Source organism: Heterodontus francisci, chromosome 5 (assembly GCF_036365525.1).
Source record: "Heterodontus francisci isolate sHetFra1 chromosome 5, sHetFra1.hap1, whole genome shotgun sequence".
Lineage (NCBI taxonomy): Eukaryota > Metazoa > Chordata > Chondrichthyes > Heterodontiformes > Heterodontidae > Heterodontus > Heterodontus francisci.
Window position 1 is genome coordinate 146,546,830 of NC_090375.1, and position 25,622 is coordinate 146,572,451.

General features: G+C 41.2%; 1 protein-coding gene across 2 annotated transcripts in view; it reads left to right on the forward strand.

Moving 5' to 3' along the window:
* The window catches only part of reck (reversion-inducing-cysteine-rich protein with kazal motifs), a 223,797-nt gene that overhangs the window by 125,569 nt on the left and 72,606 nt on the right, over positions 1-25,622 (forward strand). For both annotated transcript variants that reach the window (XM_068032209.1, XM_068032210.1), the window contains 3 exons: positions 4,188-4,455; positions 11,091-11,270; positions 22,592-22,801. In XM_068032209.1, the coding sequence (XP_067888310.1) occupies positions 4,188-4,455; positions 11,091-11,270; positions 22,592-22,801 (658 nt within the window). The remainder of the gene's footprint in view (positions 1-4,187; positions 4,456-11,090; positions 11,271-22,591; positions 22,802-25,622) is intronic.

Here is a 25,622-nt window from a genome sequence, read left to right on the forward strand (position 1 = left end):
GGGTACAGAGGGACATAGATAGGCTGCAGAGCTGGGCTGAGAGATGGCAAATGGAGTTTAATGCGGAAAAGTGTGAGGTGATTCACTTTGGAAGGAGTAACAGGAATGCAGAGTACTGGGCTAATGGGAAGATTCTTGGTAGTGTAGATGAACAGAGAGATCTTGGTGTCCAGGTACATAAATCCCTGAAAGTTGCCACCCAGGTTAATAGGGCTGTTAAGAAGGCATATGGTGTGTTAGCTTTTATTAGTAGGGGGATCGAGTTTCGGAGCCACGAGGTCATGCTGCAGCTGTACCAAACTCTGGTGCGGCCGCACCTGGAGTATTGCGTGCAGTTCTGGTCACCGCATTATAGGAAGGATGTGGAAGCTTTGGAAAGGGTGCAGAGGAGATTTACTAGGATGTTGCCTGGTATGGAGGGAAGGTCTTACGAGGAAAGGCTGAGGGACTTGAGGTTGTTTTCGTTGGAGAGAAGGAGGAGGAGAGGTGACTTAATAAAGACATATAAGATAATCAGAGGGTTAGATAGGGTGGATAGTGAGAGTCTTTTTCCTCGGAGAGTGATGGCAAACACGAGGGGACATAGCTTTAAGTTGAGGGATGATAGATATAGGACAGATGTCAGAGGTAGTTTCTTTACTCAGAGAGTAGTAGGGGCGTGGAACGCCCTGCCTGCAACAGTAGTAGACTCGCCAACTTTAAGGGCATTTAAGTGGTCATTGGATAGACATATGGATGAAAATGGAATAGTGTAGGTCAGATGGTTTCACAGGTCGGCGCAACATCGAGGGCCGAAGGGCCTGTACTGCACTGTAATGTTCTAAAAAAAAAAAACTGGTGCCAACCTTGGGTAAGTGATAGCACACTTGCCTCTGAGACAGTAGGTCTTGGGTTCAAGCCACATTCCAGAGATGAGCATATATTTTAGTTGGCAATTCTGTACAGTACTGAGGGAGTACTGCACTGTTCGTCATTTTGCTGTTAAATCAAGGCCCCAACTGCCCTTTTGATAGATATAAAAGATCCCATGGCACTATTCAAAGAACAGCAGGGGAGTTCTCCTGGTGTCCTAGCCAACATTTATCCTTCAGCTAACATCAGAAAAGATTATCCTGTCATTTATCTAATTGTTGTTTGTGGGACTTTGCTGTGCGCAAATTGGCAGTCATCCTTGCTACCTTACAAGAGTCAATATACTTCAAAAATACTTCATTGGTTGTAAAACGCTTTGGGACACCCTGAGTTCATGACAGGTGGTATATAAATGCAAGCCTATCCTTCTTTTACTGGAAACTGGTTCCTTCCTACCACCCTTTTCTCCCCCACCCTGCCCCACCTGACTTGATTCCACATAACCCTGCAAGTCATTGTTCCAACAGTTAAGGTCCTCTCAGCTGGACGTGTATCAGGAAGCTTACCAGTATTCTATGCTGGAAACTAATGTGTCTTTAGGTGGGTTAACTCAAGCATGATACCTAGACAGACTTGGATACTTGGGTTTCTTAGCTTCGGCCCTTGCCAATCGCTGCCTCAGTTCTGTGAGGTGTGTCCCTGTGGGCACAGTCCTCATGTACTCGAAACCTACATATGTGGCTTTCTCAGTGCTTGGATGTGGCCACCCTTAAGCAGGTTGCTGAAATAAAATGAAATTCTTCTGCTTGTTGCCAATATTTTATAGTAGACAATACCTTGCACTTAAGAAACTGCTGTTGATTGTTTTATTCTTTTCCTATTCTATTGTTACTTTCATCCAGACCCAAGTGTAAGTACTTCTGCAAGTTCCAGTAACTTTTTAAATATTAGATAGCCTGTCTTGGGGCTTGCTATGTTTGCCATCAAAAACATGACTTAGCTTCCTATCCTGTCTGTCTGGGTATCTGGTTTCCAATTTTTTCTCTGTGTCGGAGCCTCTGCAAATACTTACACTTTCAATAACCTCCTTTCCAAATGTCTTAAAGTCCCTATCAGTTACCCAAAGAGAACAATAGTATCTTGGAGAAAACCCTTTTAGTTAATCTCCAGCTTGGCATAGTGTTGGCATTCTGGCCTAAGTTAGATGGTCATGGGTTCAAGCCGCATTGGAGAATTTAAGTGCGTTAGCAAAGCTGGCAATTCAATACATTTTTGAGGGATTGCTCCACTGTCACAGGTGCATTTTGTTTTGGATGAGACATTAAACCTTAATGGGCCTTATCTGCCTGTTCAGGTGGATGCAAATGATCAGGAGAAGAAAAGCAGGAAAGTTAATCCAGTGACCTAACCAACATGTAACCCTCAACCAGCACCACCAAAACAGATTATCTGGCCATTTAACTCTTTGCTGTTTGTGGGACTTTGCTATGTGCAAAGATGCTTCATTGTTTGCTGCTGCAGTGACTATGCTTCAAAAGTAATTAATTGTGCTGAAGCACTTTGAGACATCCTGAGGATGTGACGGGCACCACATAAATTCAAGTTTGTTCAAGTTTGGAACTGATAAAATTAAATACAATGCTGGAACTGGGTCAAAGCCAAAGTTATTGGCCACAACAATTCCTGAATGCATTCACACTGCCTCTTGATACCAAGCAGCTTTACAGCATCCATGTAAAATATCTATCCTTTACAGCTTTGCTGTGAAATATGCTTGGAACCCACTGGTACAAGGCATGTGGTTGACATCTGTGTCAAAGCACACTGGCGACTCTCTCCTGGAAATACTAAACTAGATCACTTGTCTCTACTAAGGATTGGTCCCACAGCTTTCGATAGGGGCAAGGTTCGCAAACTTGGTTGCTATTTACTGATGAAGAACAAACTTTCTCAGTGCACGTTGTAACCAAGAACTGTTCACTGCCCTCTGCCTTCAGTTATGGGGTTTGAAAAGCTGTGCACTTCCTAGAAAAAATCTGAGCTGTATTTTTGAGAGTCTAGTGTTGTCATCCTCTTATATTTCTTCCTGTTGTAATTAACTTTGCGTAAGCAGTTCATGCCCTGCATAACTCTAAAGACACAACCTCAATTATTTGGGTTGGGATAAAATTTCACCAATGGAATTTTGCTCTGCTCAAAGGAAATATTTTTGGTGACTTTTTGCCCATGAATATGTCTACTAAGAAGCTGAAGCATGCATACTCTCACTTCTTCCTATCATTCAGTGTCTTCTCTGGCAACAGCAACGCAGAACAAGTACAGCCGGAGCTGTCATTCTGATTGATTGAGCCTGAACATTAACACATTGTTGAATTTGATATCCCCTGTAAAATAGCTCAAATTCATCTAAATCAGCCCAATCAAGCTCTGGCTTGATCATTGTTCAGATTAGATGTAAAAGTTGCAAATGTGGTGAAAGTTTTGAGTACAACTCAAGGTGGTAACTGTGATTTGTGTCTGCTGATGTGTTGGTGTTCATTTTAGGATTTTTCATGCCGTTTCCTTTGGACTGTAGTCAATAATTTGTGGAATGGAACAAAGTCAAACTTCTCTTGCATTGCTTTAATTAGATCACATTTGTAGACTACTGGAAACAATTTTGGGCATAATTAGTGTTGTACCCCAGCATCTTCTCTGACTTTGAGCTACAAGAATACATTTGGAAATTCAACACTATAGAGCAAAGCCCTATTCTTCAAATAAAAATCAGAATGGTTGAAGTAGTTGGGTGTTTAGGGGTACTCTTCAGTTACAAGTTGCCCTATTGAGAATCTCACTGGGCATGATTTCCTTGTGTCATTAAAATTTGAAACTATCTCCTTTATTGGCCAATGGTTTGATAATCTTTTAAAATTCAAGCTTGGCATCACCTAACTGCTGTTGCTTGATTTATCTTTGTTCTCTCCTACACTTTTCAACCTAGGTAGTGCCATGTGATGTTGGCCTTGACATTTCTCTGGGGTTTCTCGGTTTAGAAAAGAAAACCCTCAGTGACTAGTACGAGTGTGCATGTTGTAGTCATACCTACTTATGAAGTCCAGCTATGTTCGCTGTGCTCCAAAGGTAAACAGCAATTATCAAATCCCATAATTATTGGCAGTTCTTTGAGGACATTGTTCCACTTACAACATTCTGTATATGAGGGGTGTCCTTTTTGCATTTCCCTGTATCATTTGCAATTTAATATTTGCGAGTTCTGAAATGTAACATAAATAGCAATCCCAATAAAGAGTGCAGTAAAGGTAAATGGTACTAACGAATTTCCAACTATTTAGGTTTATATTGCTGTGACAGAGCAGAAGACCATGCTTGCCAGACCACGTGTCGAAGAGTGCTGATGACAAAGTCCACAGATCAAGAAATTGTTGATGGACTTATCGATGGGTGTAAGAAAATGCCTCTGCCACAAGATCCACTCTGGCAGTGCTTTCTAGAAAGTTCTGGATCAAGTAATCCGGATAACAGCACAAATGGGTTGCCTGCTACAGCTGTTGATGGTGCTAAATTGCACTGTTGTTCTAAAGCAAATACTTCTGTCTGCAGGTTGGTACCGTGAGTAAAAGTACTTTATTTTTCTCGCTAAGGTACTTCAATATTTTAATAGGCAACCGCTCACAAATGTATAATGTAAAAAGGAAGTTGCCTCAATTCCCTTTATTACTTTTGGCTCAGTGGGAGAAGTCAGATTTGCTGCAACTTTTGCTCCTCAATTTCACCCCTTCAATCAGCTGGAGATTTCATGAATCCAAGACTTTCGTGTAAATTAACAAAGGCAGTTAATTTACAATCTGTTTTTTGGGTACTGCTTTGGTTTGGCTCCCATGATGCGTGAAGGATCCCTCAGTCAGAGAAGGGATACCTGTCTCTTAAGGGCATCTTCGTTCTTCAGACGATGAGCATCCTTCGCACATCACAGTCTCTCCCAAACACTGATTCGGGCCGCTTTAGGGATTTTAATATGAAGTATATTTAGATCAGTACTAGGTGAAAATGGGTTAGTGCTAGTGTGTACTTCCTGGAGTTTCATTGGGGTGCAAGGTTACTGCGTGCCCATCCAGCATGCCTCAAAAGTCAATTCCCAGATCTAGTCTAGCTTGACTAAGTTCCTACACTGTCTGAAGAATGAACACCCAATGGGTAAACTTTTCAGTCCCAGAACATAGAAATTGTAGCCGTAGCCAGGGAAGCTCAGTGTATTCTCACTGATTTGAAGCCCTCAAGAAAGCTGAAAACATTCAACCTATTCTGCACCAGAGGACCTTGAATTCTTCTGTTAATAATGGTAATCCCATTACCGATAATTCTGGTAGTAGATCTGGTTGTTGAGTGCAATCTCGGATGTATTCTTTCAGGAGGCATAGAAAAAATTGCTTGGGGTGGGGGGTGTGGCCTCCGTCTTGGCCTCTTAATGCCATTTAGGTACAACACTGATTCAGCAATGTCTCAACATTCTCTTTGCTAGACACTTCATGGAGTTACAAAGGATTCCCTGAGCAAATTTAAACTCTGGAGTGTCATTTTCTTTGTTGGACCTCATGCAGAGGTTTGGTGTGGGAGCTCTGCATTTTACTGGACAATGGAACTAAATACTTATCACTGGATCACCTTGAGGCCATGTCTAATTACACGGTTGATATGGTATTAACTCCTACCCTGCATAAGCTCTAGCCATGTGACGGGCCTCTGTTACTGTTGACACACATCTTTGTCAGATTGGCGTACCAGAAATCTAAGAGGATGGTACAATTTTGTAGAGGAGACAGGATATTGAATATATTCTAGATAGTATGTTGATCTCCTCGAAAGGGAAGTTCCTTTATTTTCTTCCCATTTTCCTCCTGCTTGAGTTGCTTTATGCTTCCTTCCCTTTTCTTTACTCTTGCATCGAAGATGGTCACAGTCATAGAGAAGTTAGCCCAACTGGAATGGTCTTTAACAGTTCTTCGATGGCTTTCCCTGGACCACCTCTTGCTTTTACTCTACTGATCCTTCTACCTATGCTAGTGAAGAATCTGATGCTAATGTAGGCAGCATGGAAAAAGTTTCATACCTCACCCTTCCTGTAATTTCAGACCTGGTGCTATATTTTTGCTGAATCATGTCTGTTATTTTGCTCTGTCTTGTAAAGATTATTCTTATTCCAACTTTATCACCATCTCTCTAACCTCTGCACAGCTAATCTTTGAGATACTGAACTCAGTTTAATTGAAAAGTGTCAATTGCTCTCTCTTCCTTCCTCCTTGTCCTTTTTTCAGACCTGTAACTTGTAAATTCTGAGTCCTCTCTACTCCTCTTCTGTCCAAACCTTCGTTGTAAAAAATAAAAATTGATTTTTTGGAATGATTTTCATTTTTACAATATTCTCAGTTACTTCAATGAAGACTCTCCCAATTTTGCTTCATTCTGACTGACCAAGTACAGGATTTCTGTATACCATCAATAGCACCTGAGTAACGCCGACCCAAGCGGTGCGATGGAGGAAAATACAACAACAAATTATCTTAGGCTAAACTACATTTTATTGAACACTCAGCAATTAGGGCGGCGCAGTGGTTAGCACCGCCGCCTCACAGCTCCAGCGACCCGGGTTCAATTCTGGGCACTGCCTGTGTGGAGTTTGCAAGTTCTCCCTGTGTCTGCGTGGGTTTTCTCCGGGTGCTCCGGTTTCCTCCCACAAGCCAAAAGACTTGCAGGTTGGTAGGTAAATTGGCCATTATAAATTGCCCCTAGGATAGGTAGGTGGTAGGGAAATATAGGGACAGGTGGGGATGTGGTAGGAATATGGGATTAGTGTAGGATTAGTATAAATGGGTGGTTGATGGTCGGCACAGACTCAGTGGGCCGAAGGGCCTGTTTCAGTGCTGTATCTCTAAAAAAAAAAATTGTCACATAATTTCATACAGCCGTGCAGAATTGCAGTGTCATCAAGGCTGCAAGGTGATCAGTCCAGTTGCTCTTGAGGTTAATGTGTCAACTTTTTCCTGGATGGGTCACCTTGTCTTCCTACCAACTGCAGCTCTGTCCTGTTCCAGTGTCCTCTTATGTTCTTCTTCGTTGGGGGCGTGAGTACCAGTTACTAAAAGTCCCACTTTTGCCAACCATGCACTGTCGTTAGGGCGCCTTAGCCTTTTTGATTGGCTGGTTAGTATTATTCTTGTAATTGAGTCAAAACCAAACTTCCAGACCAGTTACAGTCCTAGACGCATCCTGTTATGGACTGCATTGTCTGGTTTTGAGATGTTTAACAGGTTAAAGATTTTCCTCATTCATTATTTATTTTAATCTCTGTAATGAGACTTCAGTCGCACACAAGCCATTGTCCATTGTGATCTTGGCTTCAGTGCAGAGGGATCTGGGTGTCCTTTTGCATGAATAGCAGAAAACTAGTTTGCAGGTACAGCAGGTGATAAGGAAGGCAAATGGAATTTTGGCATTTATTGCTAAAGGAATAGAGTATAAAAGTAGGGAAGTGTTGCTGCAACTGTACAAGGCATTAGTGAGACCGCACCTGCAGTATTGCATACAGTTTTGGTCCCCTTATTTGAGAAAGGATGTAGTTGCATTGGAGGCAGTTCAGGGGAGGTTCACTAGATTGACTCCAGAGATGGGGGGCTTGTCTTATGAAGAGAGATTGAGAAGTTTAGGCCTTTATTCTCTGCAGTTTAGAAGAATGAGAGGAGATCTAATTGAGGTATATAAGATGATTAAGGGGATTGACAAAGTAGACATAGAGAGGATGTTTCCTCTTGTGGGGCAATCTAGAATGAGAGGTCATAGTTTTAGGATAAGGGGTAAAACAGAGATGAGGGGAAATTACTTCTCTCAAAGGGTTGTGAATCTGTGGAATTCACTACCCCAGAGTGCGGTGGATGCCAGGACATTGAGCAAATTTAAGGAGGAGATAGACAGATTTTTAATTAGAAATGGGTTGAAGGGTTATGGAGAACGGGCAGGAAAGTGGAGTTGAGGCCAAGATGAGATCAGCCATGATCGTATTGAATGGCGGAGCAGGCTCGAGGGGCTGAATTGCCTACTCCTGCTCCTAGTTCTTGTGTTCTTGGATTGACCTGATTAATTTGTACCTACCAGCATTTTTGCAATAGTATCCAAAAGATTTTAAATTCTTCACAAATTCTTGTCTGCCAGGTCTTCTCTCTGGACTCCAATAAGTCTTGTGATCCTAATATCTTTAAATTGCCTTAAAGGTGTGGGGCTCAAAGCTTACATTTGTCATATGCAAGTTCTTACTCTCAGACTACCATTCTCTTAGAAACTTTCATGTGTTCATCCTATTTCTGAAAAAGTGGGGTATTTTACCCTTCCAACTATTGCCCTATTGCCTTTACACTAGTAAAAGTTCTGTAAGCTGCTGTGAACTCTCAAGCTGGTCATCACCTAATCAGTTCTGGCCTAATGTGATTGCAGTATGGATTCCATGCTGGGTGGAAATGTACGTAACCTTAGATTTTCCCTGGTGATCTTGTTGCTTCTCGTGGAGCTCTAAAAATCTGCTCTTAGATTCTTTAGTGAATCATTTTGGAAATTTCCATAACCTTTCACAGGGTCTGGCACCATGTATTTCTAAAGTAGTTATCATATGCAAAAGATTACGAAGGAGGAGCAGTGTGAGATGGTAAAGAGCCAAAAAGTCAAGTCAACCACTATAGAACAGATAGAGCAGTTTAAGAAGAAACTATAAATACCATCATAACAGTAACGATTTGTATTTATATAGCACCTTTAATATAGCTTACAGGAGCGTTATCAAACAAAATTTGACACTGAGCTTCATGAGATATTAGGACAGGTGACCAAAAGCATGGTCAGAGGTAGGTTGTAGGGATCATCTTAAAGGAGAAAGAGAGGAAGGGCGATGGAGAGGTTTAGGGAGGGAATTCCAAGGCTCAGGGCCTTTTGCAGCTGAAGGCGTGGCCGGAAATGGTGGAGTGATCATAATAGGGACACTCGAGGCCAGAATTGGAGCAGTGCAGACACCTGAGGGTTGTAGGGCTGGCGGAGATTTCAGAGATGGGGGTGGGGGGAGGGGGAGGGCAAAGCTTTGAAGGGATTTGAAAATGAGGATGAGAATTTGAAAATCGAGGCGTTGCTTAACCAGCAGCCACTGTAGGTCAGAAAGCATGGATAAAGGGGAAAGGCATTTGGTGCGAGTTAGGACATCTCGAGTTTATGGAGGGTAGAATGTGGGAAGCCAGCGTTGGAATAGTCAAGTCCAGAGGTAACAAAGGCATGGATGAGGATTTTAACAGCAGATGAGCTGAGGCAAAGGTTGAGTTGGGCAATGTTAAAGATGCAAATTGGCGGTCTTAGTGATGGTGCAGATATGGATCATAAATGGCAGTCTTGGCTCATTGACTCAATCTTCTAAGTCAGAAGACTATGGTGCAAGCCTCACTCCAGAGCCTTGAGCACATAATGCAGGCCGGCACTTCTATGCAATATTGAGGGAGTGCTTCACTGTCTTTTGGATGACATATTAAACCGAGGCCCCGTCAACTTCACGGTGGACTTAAGAAATCCCATGGCACTGTTCAAAGAAGAGCAGATGAATTTGTGGCCTACATTTATCCTTCAACCAACACCTAAAACAAATTGTCTCAATGTTGTTCTTTGCGGGAGCTTGCTGTGTTTCAATTGGCTGCCACATTTTCTAAATTATGACAACACAGCACTCTCAAAAAAAAAATACTTAATTGGCTGTAAAGCTCTTTTGGATGTCCTGAGGTCATGAAAGATGTTATATAAATGCAAGTCTTTCTTTGTTTGAAATGGCCTGCTATCAAAGCTTTGCTCAAGCCTTTCTGGTTTCTTCCCACTAGAGCTAAATTCAAGACTTTCTGGTTTCTTCTTGAACTGCTCTATCACTGTACTAGTGGTTCTCATCCTCTTGATTCTTTTTACCCTGTCTCCCACTCTGTTCCTCCTTCACATCATGATCTTTTGCATTCATCATTCATCCTCCTTTACTGGTGATACTGTTCTATAATCAACTTTGTTCATATTTCAGTGTTTCTAAACCCTATTCATTTATGATATAGCTGAATTGACACATTTTGTTCATTTTCATTCTTCAAATGGTTTCTTCATGTTTTTGTTTGCGACTTTTTACTTTGCTGAAGTGTAGTGTACTATGCGGTGCAGTTAGATTCTGGCCTCCAAATGTTGGTTTGCATTTGGAAAGCATGTTTTGAGTTATAATATTAGTGCTGATAGTTATAAGTCTATCAGAATGATAAAAATGGAACCAATCTTGAGGTTATGGATATCACACAAAAAGCTTATTGGCATTAACATTAAACTTTATTGGTTTAAGTGTGCTTTTTCCGATTATGCTTATTGATATCAATATGCTAAGTAAGAAATTGACAATGCTTTTGTGCTTGCAGTTCTGTCATAGATCTGAGGTGAACAATTGAGAGCTTCCCGGAAGAAATATACTGGTGCAATACTAAAGTGCATTGGCTTAAGTGTAGAGTTTCTTGTAAAGAGTGATTCTTTAATCTGGCAGTCCTGGCACTCAGAAGCTCATCCTGGAGAATTACAGGTGCGCAGTCTATGATTTTTCCATTATTAAAATTAATCTCTGGAAAGTCATGGCTGTGATTTCCCAAGATGAGGTTCCTGCTAGTGTCGTTCCTTGTGGGAGGTAGTGGACTGTGGCACTGCTGTAATAAAGTATTAACATCAAAATGTTGTATTACAAACAAAGCCTGTGATAACACTATCAGGTTATGTGACATTATGTGGGATTTTAGGAAAGTATGAAAAAGGACAGAAACAGGGTAAGGTGATCCATGCAACTTGCCCCATCCAAATATGGTGCAGCTAGCTCTAGCCCCCATCCAGTGAGGCAATTTCTGAGAAGAATGGAGCAAAAGAAAACTCAGGTTAATTTATAGGGAAAAAGCTGTAGCAGGTTCCTCCTCAGTCCCTGGAGGCAATCAAACACCGTCTAGGAAACTACATGGACTGATACCACAGTAAACCCTCTAGAACTTGAGAGGCCAGTTTGCACTAAATGTTTTTGTGCTTATTTTGAGTTTTTAAAATGCATTATATAAATCATTTGTATGAAGAACTGTGATAAGTATTGCAGGTATGTACTCTAAACTTGAAAATGTTTCCCCTTTTTTTAAGAAATGTTTTTCTTATTTTGGCAGGGACCTGTGTATTAAGTTGTACAGTACCAGGTGGGCAAGTACACCTCACTGGCAAGAATTTGATAGGGTCTGTGAATATAACCCTCTGGAAGCTGCTATGTTTACGTGCCTGGCTGATGTCAGGGAACCATGTCAGCTGGGTTGTCAAGGTCTCAAATACTGCACTAATTTTAACAACAGGTAAGAATCCCCTTTTAGTGATTTTAAAACCACCAAACATTAATCCTGTTGACACTTATGTGAAGTTTTCTGAATTAAGTGGCCATAACAGAAAGCCCAAAAGTTTATTTCTTTTATAGGCAGAGTGTTTCGGGAATTCTGGAAAACAAAGTAGCTACATACTGTAAAAAATTAAAAAAAGTTAAAAGGAAATGGGATTAACTGGAATGCACTTTCAAAGAGCTTTCTGGACAGCAGAATTCTGAGATTCTATGACATCTGTATGTACTTAAAAGTTATTGAGTCTGGAAACAGTTTCATGTGCTCCAGATGGTGCAGCAACATTATTGTTCATACAGTAAAGTTAAAGATGGAACTGTGTGGAAAATATGCCAAATATACTAAACTTGAACTTTATAATGAGTTAATACTTGGAGGTGCAAATCACAATCAGTTCAAGGTTCTGGTTTGTAAATGTCTTAATCAGAAAGCACCATGGAGTGATTAATTTTGCCTGTTGCATTTTCTATTTAGCTAGAATCTTGATTGCTTGCATCCTCCCTCATTTATTCATTTCCATATATTGCTAGGAATTGCCATCATGCTTGAGTAGGGGAAAAGGGTGCAGGCCCTGGGGATTTATCAGCCTTCAATCTCATCAATTTCCCCAACACCATTTCTCTGCTAATACTGATTTCCTTCAGTTCTTCTCACTCACTAAACCCTGTGTTGCCCAACATTTCTGGTATGATATTTGTGTCCTCCTTTGTGAAAACAGAACCTAAGTATGCATTCAGTTGGTCAGCCATTTCTTTGTTCCCCATAATAAATTCCCCTGTTTCTGACTGTAAGGGACCTACATTTGTCTTCACTAATCTTTTTCTCTTCACATACCTATAGAAACTTTTACAGTCCGTTTTTATGTTCCCCGCAAGTTTGCTCTCGTATGCTATTTTCCCCTTCTTAATCAATCCCTTGGTCCTCCTTTGCTGAATTCTAAACTGCTCCCAATCCTCAGGTCTTGTTTTTTCTGGGAAATTTATATGCCTCTTCCTTGGCTCTAATGCTATCTCTAATTTCCCTTGTAAGCCATGGTTTGGCTACCTTTTCCGTTTTACTTTTGTGCCAGACAGGAATAAACAATTGTTGCAGTTCATCCATGCGCTCTTTAAATGTTTGCCATTGCCTTTCCACTGTCGTCCCTTTAAGTAACGTTTCCCAATCCATCATAGCCAACTCGTGCCTCATACCTTCATAGTTTCCTTTACTAAGATTCAGGACCCTTGTCTCAGAATCAAGTTATTTCCTGTTCCTTCCCACATCAGAGTAGTTTTGCTCTGTTTATCAGTATTTCCAGCTACTAAGTGGAAACTTTGAAAAAAGACTGCTGCTTTTTGTCATGGGTTCCATGCAAAGGAACTCCAGCTTTGCTATTAAAATAGCTTCATCTCTTGTTCATTTGCTTGGTCTTTCTTGGCTGGTGACAATGATAGAGAAGACATTGTGTGGTTTGAGCAGCAACTGGTTGAGGACATTGGCGCCAATGTTATGCAGGCTTTGACATTGTCCAGAGAAGTCGTTTGAACCTCAAATTGCTTCAAATGAAGCTGACTGATACCAAATCTGCACTGACTGCGGCTCTGGCTGCGGCATTGATCTGCCAATGCCAGAAAGCTCATTCTTGAAGATTTAACTGAGGAACTCAACCCAGGCATCTAACTAAATATTTGTTCCTTCAGTCACTTTGGTGGTTGAGGTTATACCACATAATGTGGTGTTGGTGTAGTATTTATGACATCACTCAAACAGATCAGGACTTCAGCGTAGTACTAATATTCATGCAGGAGTACAGGTGCTGCCTTGTGAGTATGTGTAAATGAGTGCGTGTGTGCTTAAGTGCCTTAGCTGAATTACTAGAAACTGTTCATTGAAGGTCCGACTAATTCATTCCTTCTAAAAAGGAAGAGAAATAGATGAGAGGAAAAATACATTTTCCCAGAAAGTCCTTACACCTCCATTGGAAACCGTTATTTCTCAGAAGTATAAATGGCCTGGATACCAAAACTAAGTTGGTCAAATTTTCTGGCAACCCTAAAATAGCAACAGCAGCTGACAAAGGCAAAGAATTGCAAAAGCATATATATCAGTTATGCAATTGGGAAGACAATGGAAAATAAAATTTAGCATTAGCAAATGTTTTGCATATTGATCAAAAATGTGGGGTATTAAATTTACAAATGAAGGTATAAAATCAGTATACAGAGACCTAGAAAGGGACTGATAAGTAATGATACACATGCCATTTTAAATGTCAAGACCATGTCGCTATTGATATTCTTGGGCTTGATCCATGTAATTCTCTTGTTTTTTAAAAAAAAAATCATTCTCAAGAAGTGAGCGTCACAGCCAAGGCCAGCATTTATTGCCCAATCCTAGTTGCATACAGAAGGTAGACAGACTGCCTTGAACTGCAAGTGGTTTGATCACACTGAGTATCTGGTAATGTTACCTGAATCCTTTCATTATCATAATAACATTCTGCAGTTAACACAAGATCTCTTGTGTTCTGCACTTCAGATAGTGGAAAAATAAACATTATCAGACCACGTGAATTGAGTTTATTAAAAGGAAAACGAAACAGTGGTATAAAGTCAATACAACATATTTCATTTGATTGCAGAACTTTCATCTTATTCTCTTCAAATGAAAAATTAATAGAAGATACACCACTTGCTAACTCATTTGCCAATAGTAAACCCGACCACTGTCTGTAACATAAACTTATGCATATGTTTCATTGAACCACTGCAGAACCTTCATCAGTACAGCGACACAGGAAGAACTGGAGCATGCCGACTGAGGTCTGCGTCTCTTATCCTATGGAAGTTCAAAATGGGCTCAAAGGTTCTTCCAATGTTGAAAAAGTGTATCAGAATAAACTGATCGCTGGATTACTCCCGGTGCCACGTGCTAGTGAGTGTAGGAATAGGAGGATAGAGCAGATTAATGCGTAGCTGAGGAGGTGGTGCAGGAGGGAGGGCTTTAGTTTCCTGGATCACTGGGGCTGTTTCTGGCAAAGGTGGGACTTGTACAAGTTGGACGGGTTGCACCTGAACTGGAACGGGACCAACATCCTTGCTGGGAGGTTTGCTAGTGCTGTTGGTGGGGGGGGTGGGGGGGGGGATTTAAACTTATTTGGCAGTGGGGATGGGATACAGAATGGAGGTACAGTAAGGGGTGATGCACAGTCAAACATAGAAGAGAAACTGAGTCAGTCTGGAAGGCAGAGCAAGTATAGACCTGTTAAAGCACAAATGAAAAATGCAAGGCTGGATTGCATCTATTTTAATGCAAGGAGTCTTACGAGTAAGGCAGATGAATTGAGGGCGTTGATTAGCACATGGCATTATGATATTATTGCTATCACAGAGACATGGTTGAGGGAGGGGCAGGACTGGAAGCTCAATATTCCAGGGTATAGAATCTTCAGGCATGACAGGGGAGGGGGTAAAAGAGGAGATGGCATTGCACTGTTGATCAAGGAGTCAATTACTGCAGTAAGAAGGGATGATAGCTTAGAAGGTTCCTCAAATGAGGCCATATGGGTAGAACTTAAAAACAAAAAGGGGGCAATTACTTGGCTGGGAGTGTACTACAGACCTCCAAACAGTCAGGGAGAGATAGAGGAGCAGATATGTAGGCAAATCTCAGAGAGGTGCAAAAATAATAGGGTAATAATAGTAGGGGATTTCAACTTCCCCAATATCAACTGGGATCATCTTAGTGCAAAAGGCTTAAAGGGGGGGCGGAATTCTTAAAATGCATACAGGAGAGCTTTTTAAGCCAGTACGTAGAAAGTCCTACAAGAGACGGGGCAGTACTGGACCTAATCCTAGGGAATGAAGCTGGACAAGTGGTAGAAGTGTCAATGGGGGAGCATTTCGGAGATAGTAAAAAAAAAAAACCATAACTCTAAGATTTAAGGTAGTTATGGAAAAGGACAAAGATGGACCGGAAATAAAGGCACTGAATTGGGGGAAGGCTGATTTTAAGATGATAAAACAGGATCTAGCTAAAGTGGACTGGGAACAGCTACTTGTAGGAAAGTCAACATCAGACCAGTGGGAGTCATTCAAAAAGGAAATAGTGAGACTTCAGAGCCAACATGTACCCATTAAGGTGAAGGGTAGGACCAACAAGTTCAGGGAATTCTGGATGTCAAGGGATATAGAGGATTGGGTTAGGAAAAAAAAGGAGACTTACGGCAGATTCAGAGCGCTGAAAACAGTGGAGGCACTGGAGGAGTATAGAAAGTGTAGGGGGTATTTAAAAAAGTAATTCGGAGAGCGAAGAGGGGACATGAAAAAACACTGGCGGGCAAGATAAAGGAAAATCCTGAGGTGTTTTATAAGTATATTAAGGGAAGAGGATAACCAGGGAAAGAGTAGGGCCCATTAGGGACCAAAGTGGCAATCTGTGTGTAGAGCCAGAGGACATAGGTGAGGTTTTAAATGATTACTTTTCATCTGTGGTCACTATGGAGAAGCACGATGTAGGTGTAGAGATCAGGGAGGGGGATTGTGATATACTTGAACATATTAGCATTGAAAGGGAGGAAGTATTAGCTGTTTTAGCGGACTTAAAAGTGGATAAATCCCCAGGCCCAGATGAGATGTATCCCAGGCTGCTATGTGAGGCAAGGGAGGAGATAACAGGGACTCTGACACAAATTTTCAAATCCTCTCTGGCCAGAGGTACCAGAGGATTGGAGGACAGCGAACGTGGTACCATTACTCAAGAAGGGTAGCAGGGATAAACCAGGTAATTACACGCCAGTGAGTCTAACATCAGTGGTTGGGAAACTATTGGACAAAATTCTAAAGGATAGGATTAATCTCCACCTGGAGAGGCAGGGATTTATCAGGGATAGTCAGCATGGCTTCAGCAGGGGGAAATCGTGTCTAACTAACTTGAATTAATTTTTCAAGGCAGTCACGAGATGTGTGGATGGAGGGTAAAGCAGTTGATGTAGTCTACATGGACTTCAGTAAGGCTTTTGATAAGGTCCCGCATGGGAGATTGGTTAGGAAGGTAAGAGCCCATGGGATCCAGGGCAATTTGGCAATTTGGATCCAAAATTGGCTTAGTGGCAGGAGGCAGAGGGCAATGATCGAGGGTTGTTTTTGCGAGTGGAAGCCTGTGACCAGTGGTGTACCATAGGGATCGGTGCTGGGACCCTTGCTGTTTGCAGTGTACATTAATGATTTAGATGTGAATATAGGAGGTATGATCAGTAAGTTCGCAGATGACACGAAAATTGGTGTTGTCGTAAATAGTGAGGAGGAAAGCCTTAGATTACAGGACGATATAGATGAGCTGGTAAGATGGGCGGAGCTATAGCAAATGGAATTTAATCCTGAGAAGTGTGAGGTGATGCACTTTGGGAGGACTAACAAGGCAAGGGAATATACAATGGATGGTAGGACCGTGGGAAGTGCAGAGGGTCAGAGGGACCTTGGTGTACTTGTCCATAGATCACTGAAGGCAGCAGCACAGGTACTTAAGGTGGTTAGGAAGGCATATGGGATACTTGTCTTTATTAGCCAACGCATAGAATATAAGAGCAGGGTTAGTTAGGCCACAGATGGAATACTGTGTACAGTTCTGCGCACCACACTATAGGAAGGATGTGATTGTACTGGCGAGGGTGCAGAGGGGATTCACCAGGAGGTTGCCTGGGCTGGAGCATTTCAGCTATGAAGAGAGATTGAAAAGGCTAGGGCTGTTTTCCTTAGAGCAGAGAAGGCTAACGGGAAATATAACTGAGGTATACAAAATTATGAGGGGCATTGATAGGTTCGATAGGAAGAAACTTTTTCCCTTAGCAGAGGGGTCAATAATCAGGGGGCATAGATTTAAGGTAAGGGGCAGGAGGTTTAGAGGGGATTTGAGGAAAAAAATTTCACCCAGAGGGTGGTTGGAATCTGGAACACACTGCCTGAAGAGGTGGTAGAGGCAGGAATCCTCAACATTTGAGTAGTATTTAGGTGAGCACTTGAAACGCCATAGCATACAAGGCTATGGGCCAAGTGTTGGAAAATTGGATTAGAATAATTAGGTGCTTGATGGCCGGCACAGACACAATGGGCCAAAGAGCCTGTTTCTGTGCTGTGTAACTCTATGACTGTCTGAAGTGACATGTTGCCTATCCCACTGAATTGTATCCTCTCCAGCATGTAGAAAACCAGTCAGGAGAGAGAGAGACAGTTACAGAACTCCTTCAGCAAGTAGTGAGACCAGCTAATTCTCTAAATGGATATTAAAAATATATAGACTTTGGAGTTAACTGCCTCTGTCACTATTGTGAAGAAATTACAAAGTTTAATTGGTAAGAGGTAATATGCTCAATAAAATGACCATGACACAAAAAGTAATCATGCATTGGAAGAATGCGGAAAAGAATAACAATAGTGTTGCAAGTTAAAAGGGATGTTCTCTGAGGAATGATTGGGGAACTGGAACTGTCTTGGATTGACCCATGCTCTCAAGGAGCACAAGTTGGTTGGAAGGCTTTAACACTGTTGCCACCATTCTTTGGAAATGCCCCTAATACGTTTATAATATGTAAGAAAACTTGTATCTATGTGACTTCCTGTGTCAACTTTCTGTATTCTAAATTCTTACGTCCACACTTCTAATGTAAGCTGCCCGAGTAAAATTCTCATGCTGCGTGTACACTCTCCTGTCAGTTAAGGTGCTGGTATGTCACCACTGGCAGGAGGATGTATATACAGTATGACAAGTTTACATAGGCAATTCCTTTTTGTTCTTGGGATATGAGTGTTACTGGCAAGGCCATCTTTTATTGCCCATCCTTAATTGAGAAGGTGGTGATGAGCTGCCTTCTTGAACCCCTGCAGTCCATGTGGTGAAGGTACACCCACAGTGCTGTTAGGGAGGGAGTTCAAAGATTTTGGCCAGCAACAGTGAAGGACCTGCATTATATTCCAAGTCAGGATGGTGTGTGACTTGGAGGGGAACTTACAGAAGATGTTCCCATGCACCTGCTGCCCTTGACCTTCTAGGTGGCAGAAGTCACTGGTTTGGAGGGGGTTGTTGAAGGAGCCAGCGTGAGTTGCTGCACTGCATCTTGTAAATGGTACACATTGCTACTACCGTGTGCCAGTGGTGGCATTGTTTAAAACATAGCTTTAAAAAAATGTGCTTAAAAAATTGATATATTTGAGTGATAACTAGGTGCAGTTTGATTAATACAGCCGAACATGGATGTATCACAAATATATAAGCATTTTTAATTACCATGTGAATCCATCACCTGTGAATAACCAGATTTTAAATTACTGAAAATGACTTTTAAAAAAAAATACACAGCACCTTTTAGTGGTTATGTTGGGGTACAGTAGCCAGTTTCTTAGTAAACTTAAACAAAAATACCTTCAAAGTTTTTAAAGCATGCTTATTAGTGGCCTTGCACAATTTAATTTGTAGAGCCTCTTTGAAGGTCTGCAAACAAGCACAATTTGTGGAAACGCCAAAGTATTATTAATTTAACTTGGGTCATGGCCAAATTTGTCCGGGGAGGTGGGGGGAGCCTGCTTCTAGCGTGATGTTTTTCAAATGAGTATAAAAGATTGGGGAAGCTCAATTTGCGCTGAACATAGTTTGTGATCTATTGTGTGGGGTATGCCAATTCTGGGAGAATTGCACGGAAAAAAGCAAATGCACTCGAGCGTAATTTCTATTCCAGTATGTATGATTTTGAAATGGAGACTGAATTGCGTCTGCAGCCCCTGGTCCAATTCTCCTCCATCCTCTAACTTCTTCACCTGATGACCTGACTTGGTCTCGACTCATCATGTGTAACAAGGTGGAAATCAACAAATGGAGTGTGCGTTCTATTGAAAATCTCTGATGGAATGCAAAGTCCATTATATACACCTACAATGCCTATTATGCCTGATGGTGCTGTGATGGGTATTTTCATTGTTAAAGGTGTCACAGCTTGCCTGTTAGAGTATGAGTGGCACAATAACTGCCATTAGAGTGTTTTAAAAAAAACATGGTTTGACTGCATGCAGTTGCAGGCTCTGGTCAGTGTGGTTCTTATTCATAAATCATTCAAAATGCTTCCTGAAAGCTTTTATTTTTCTCAGTAATTGAAATTTCTAGTGGAAAAATTCATTTGCGTAGCGTCACTTCTTGCGGCGCTATGCAAACGATGTAGATTCTCCGGGGGCAGACAGCGCCGCAGGCAGTTACCAATGCTGAACGCTGTGTGAGCTGTGCAGATAATGGCTCGCAGTGTTGTCTGCCCCCAGGGAATCTATGTAGTCTGTATAGCGCTGCTTTAAGCTACTGTACACAAACGAGTTTTTCCTCCATAGTGTGCAGAGTAAGCGTTTAAATAAAATGTTGTTTCCCCGCCTCCTCCCCGCCCCCATTTTATCCATTGAATTGTCTGTTGAGTCTTTCAATGTTCGGTTCAGGTTTTTCCTTGAAGGCTTGAGCCTGGGTTTAGAGTTGGTATTCTCTATTAGAGCTGCAATGCTATGAGCTGAAGTTGGATTATACCATCTTAACATTTGCAGTATATCTAATTTCTAGAATACATCAGTGTTCAGTTATCTGTGCTGAAGGAATAAATAACTAAAGGGGGATGGGCCAATGGGGACAAAGAATACAATCTCATATTCTAGAATGAAGAATGTCAGTAATATTTATCCTTGGTAATTCCAGAGGCAAGCGAAGGAAGAGCCACAGAAGTAGGAGAAAGGATGTCAAACAGTGATCAATCAGTGAGAAGAGAAACATTATTGAGTTTTAGGTGACTGCTTTGCTGAACACCTTCCTTAAGTGTGGCCTTGGCCTACCTGAGGCTCACCTTCTTAACTTCCCTCTCTGACCTCTCAGTTTTTGGTCTTCTATAGTGTTCCAAGGAAGCTTATTGCAAGATATATGAACAGGAGCTTCTTTCAACCTGCCTTTGCATGAACTTCAACCTGACTGATGGAACTTGTGTCGTAACTTGGCTATTTTTGCCATACAAATTCAAATCCAAATTGAAAAGGCTGGTACCCCAACAGCTACTCCAGCTCAAATTAGTGCTCCTCATATAGGGAGAGGAAAAGTTGGCCAAGATTCCCACTCCAGATTTCTATCTGTTGACCGTTGCTGGAAAGTACGTGCATGTGGATGTTGAACAAGAGCTGGATCAGCCACATTCAATTAACCAGCCATTACTCACTGTCTACACAGACATATGAAGAGAGGCATCAAAGTGTTTTAAGAGACAAAAGAGGAAAATAATTTAAGAAGAAAATAATTGCTCCATGGACACCTTAATGAGACTGGGATTGTGGATGTCCTTTGTGCTATTTTAAGTTTCTAACCAGACCTCTTTTTAAATACTGTTATGAAAGTGATTCTGTTTTGTTAAGAATAATTTTTTTAAAAAGGAATTTATAGTTGAGCTAAATAAATGTTGGATCAGTTTTTTAATCAAGGGGACAGTGAGGGAGCCAGATTGGCAACAGTGTTGCTGCTTGTCACATGGCTTGGGCTATGTAGAAACCCTGGCAACAGGGACAGAAAAGTGACGAGCATTCCTTTGATTGGACAAGCCCAGTAGCATCAGAACACCTAGGATGGGCAGAGAAAAGCAAACAAGTTTTCTGGGTGTGAGTCACTGTGGGTTTTACTCCTTGGAGGAAGACTTGGTACTATATCGCCTTTCCTTCGCTGTCGCTGGGTCAAAATCCTGGAACTCCCTTCCTAACAGCACTGTGGGTGTACCTACCCAAAATGGACTGCAGCGTTTAAAGAAGGCGGCACACCATCACCTCCTCGAGGGCAATTAGGGATGGGCAATAATTGCTGTCCTAGCCAGTGATGCCCACATCCCATGAATGAATAAAAAAAAGACAAGATTCTTACTGAATGTTTAAAAAAAAAAGTCGTTTGCTGCAGAAGAAGGAGAATTCCAAGGAAGAACAGAAGACTTGAACCCAACTTGTTTTCTCGCAATTCCCTAAAAGGACTCTGAAGTGCACTGTGTCGAGTTGTCTTGTTTCCTGTATTTTTTTCATGGGATGTAGGTGTCACTGGCCAGGCCAGCATTTATTGCCCATCCCTAATTGCCCTTGAGAATTGCCTTCTTGAACCGCCGCAGTCCATGTGGGGTAGGTATACCCACAGTGCTGTTAGGAAGGGAGTTCCAGGATTTTGGACACAGCGACAGTGAAGGAACGGCGATATAGTTCCAAGTCAGGATGGTGTGTGACTTGGAGGGGAACTTGCAGGTGGTGAAAGCCTGCTAAATTACCTTTCAACGCTACCTGAAGAGAACTAATTCTGGATGATTCTAAGATCCTGCCTGCATGTGCTCGAAGGTTGGATTGTGTGACAGTTTGGTGCAGCGTGACTCACCTATTTTTTTCAGGGGTGAGCAAGTGATCTGCCTGACTGTGTTTTTCTGTTGGTAATAGAGCTCTGATTTAAAAATCCTTTTTTACTTTTTCGGTTACCCCGTATATATATGTATATATGTGTGTGTGTGAGTGAAGGGGCCAAGGTAAAAAGGAATTTTAAAAATTGGTTGAGGTAGGAAAGGGAACTTTTTAAATTAATTTTGTTGTTCAGTAAAGAAACCTGGTTAGTGTGTTTTATTCTGGGGAAAAATAGTGTATCTGATTGACTGTTTTAGTAAGTGGGAAAACTTTAAAGAATATGTTGTGACCTGTGGAGAAGTGGGACTGAATTAATAGTGCACTCCTCCCGCTTCGGTTGTAACAATACATGAATAGCTGTCCTGTCTTCTCTCTCTATGAATCCTGGCTTAAAAATGTACAAATAGTAGTTTGATGTAAATTTTGACCTGAATCATTGTCTAATCCTGCTCAATATCATAATTTGTCAACATCTAGAATATAAATTTGATCTGTGCTGCACAAAATTAATACAACACCAAGAGCAAGAGTTATTGAAATTGGTCTAGATTAATAACTTGTACTTTCTGGTTTTCTCCTTTTCTAATTATTTGAAAGAAGAATTCTGCTCTCATTTTCGTTTGTGAATATTTTTTAAGCGATGCTACATTTATTTACAATCAGATAATTAGTCTGGTGAATTCGGATGTTTCATCTATACAACTACTCATTTAGTGAGAATGTCAGTGAGGGTGACAAAACAGTCCAGATTGTCATTGGAAATCTAGATTTTCTGTAGTGTAAGAAAGGAGCTAGTCAATGAAGGGATAGGGATCATCGTTGGAGTTAGTAATTTGCCATTCTGTACAAACAGCAAGTGAAATTTTATTTGTTTAGACCCACAGAATTGTTCCGAAGTTGCAATGCTCAGTCGGACCAAGGAGCCAAGAATGACATGAAACTTTGGGAGAAAGGGACCATCAAGATGCCATTTATGAACATACCTGTGCAAAATATTAAGACTTGTCAACCAGAAATGTGGAAAGCAGTTGCCTGTTCATTACAAATCAAGCCATGCCACAGCAAGTCTGGAGGAAGTATCTGCAAGTAAGTTCTATTTTACTGGGGCATCAAGGCTTCATATGATTGGACACTCCAATATGAGGTGTGTTTTTTCATGGCTTTTTAAATTTTTTTTTTTTTAGAGATACAGCACTGAAACAGGCCCTTCGGCCCACCGAGTCTGTGCCGACCATCAACCACCCATTTATACTAATCCTACACTAATCCCATATTCCTACCACATCCCCACCTGTCCCTATATTCCCCTACCACCTACCTATACTAGGGGCAATTTGTAATGGCCAATTTACCTATCAACCTGCAAGTCTTTTGGCTGTGGGAGGAAACCGGAGCACCCGGCGAAAACCCACGCAGACACAGGGAGAACTTGCAAACTCCACACAGGCAGTACCCAGAATTGAACCCAGGTCGCTGGAGCTGTGAGGCTGCGGTGCTAACCACTGCGCCACTGTAATTTTTTCATATTAAAATAATTGAGCAAAGAATTGCCTAATAAAGCTTGTCTCACCTCATACCATTTACCTTTCGTAAGGAGCACGACACAGTAGTGTTGCTGCTTGGAAAAACAGGTGAGGGCGCAGCAAACTACAGTTTGGTACCTTGTCCATAATGGTGCTTCTTGTGGCGTAACAAGGATTCTATGACTTCCAATTAAAAACAAAAATTGAATTACTTATTTTTATTTGAGGTATTGAGAGTAAACATTGCAACATTACTTCCATACAATGTGAAATTAAGACTTGTAGCTCCTTTAGCAATTTATCTTTTCTAGATGGGTATTTTGATATTGATAGTCATGTCATTGTAACTCAGAATGCTTGCAGGTCAAATTTCTGTATTTTTCCCTATGGAACCACATTTTCTCTTGACTGTTTAATTCCAGTTCCTGTAAATGGACATGTCCCCTATAATTTGGAAACCTGTGGCTTTTCTGTAATCTGTTTTCACAGAGATTATCAATGACCCTACTTACAGCAACCAAGTTACCAAATTTTCTTCAAAATGTCAATATGATCATACAGACCAGATGCTTGCAGACTAATGGATCAAATACATTTAGTTACAGTTAAACAGTTTAAGGAAGGAAGAAGAAGCAACTTGGACTAAAACAAGCAACGCTATGGAGTGTTGAGGCTCTCAAATAGATCACAATAATAAAGGAGGTTTCATGACTTGCAAAGGATGGGGGAGAAAGGTACAAACCAGATATCACTGGAGAGAGGAATAGTGAGCCTTTTCTTAGAGGGGAGAAGAAGGAAACTAGCAAATATAGTTGTCTGAAGGGATAAAGTAGTGAAGGAGCAAAGGTTACCAATAGCAAAAAGGAAAAGGTTAGATGTATGTGCACTAATGCAAGAAGAATAAACTTGGATAAGGAGAATCAATACTTGGACAGCAGAAAAATATCATAGCTTGAATTGAAACAAAGCTAGAACATTTTTAGAAGAGATAAGGAAAGCAGAATAGGAAGGGGTGTAATATTTATTTAGGAACTAATTTCAACAGTGGAAAGGAACAATATAGCCAGTGATAACGTACAGATAGAGTCTGTGGGTGGAGCTACAGAATAAAGCAATGCAGACCATCAAGTTGTTAGAAAGAAATTGAGGATGTAGTCTGCAGATAATTTAGATAGTGTGCAGAAGCAATAGGGCAGCAAAAATGGAGGACTTCATTCAGAGTTGAATTGTGTGAACATATGGGGGAGGAATTTATGGATGTATTTGGTGCTGTTTTCCGAGTTTCGTGCATAAATTGATGAGGATACCATAATGGATGTGGTTCTGGGTCATTGTTCCTGGAGCAGGTCAGCGACAGGAAGGGAGGACAAAAATTAGCGATAAGCAATCAAAATATAATTAGGGATAAGCAATCAAAATGTAACGAACATTAATCTTAAAATAGGAGAGGAAAGATCAACCAAAAACAGTGTTGAGTAATTGGAAAAGAACAAATTACAAATGGGTGAACGAAGACTTGGCCTGAGTAAATTAAAGAAAGAAGTTAGCTAGTAAAACAATGGAGCAATGGGAAATATTTAAGTGTGAGTTTATTATAGCACAGCTAGTAACTTGTTGTGCTTTAGCATCAGCGCATTGAAGTCTGCTTTGGTCAGCCCCAGTCAGCACTAGATTGCTTAGTTTTAACAGTTACTTTGAAGTATCCTGGATCGTTCCCAGTGATTTCTCTCCTCCTCATCTGCCCCCCAACCTCCACCTTACTGTGACCCCTTTCAATGGACAGGATCCAGACACAGCATTACATTAGTCCCTGGGCCTCTTGCCCATTGCTATTTGTAGTGATGATGCAAGTTTTCTCATGAGTCCTCTTGCAAGTGTCTGAACATTATCTTGAAAAAAGGATGATTGTGCAGGAGTAATCCAGTGTAATAAGGTGGCATTTGGAATTGACTGTTCATTGTGGATTGTGACTGCCCATTTTAAACCAAAGAGATTAACACATCTTTTACACAACTTAATAAAGAACATGCATTCATATAGCGCCATTCACAACCTCAGTATGTCCCAAAATACTTTGCAGCCAATGAAGTGGAGAGATTGTTGTAATGTAGGAAATGCGGCAGCCAATTTGCACACAAGGTCCCACAAACAGCACTGAGATAAGTGACCAGATAATCTGCTTTTAGTGATGTTGGTTGAGGGATAAATATTGGCTCTGACACCGAGGAGAGCTCTCCTGCTGTTATTTGAATAGTGTCATGGAATCTTTTACATCCATCTGAGAGGACAGACAAGCCTCAGTTTCATGTCTCATCGGAAAGACAGCTTTTCTGTTAGTGCAGTACCCCTTAGAACTGCACTGGAGTGTTACCCTAGATTTTGTG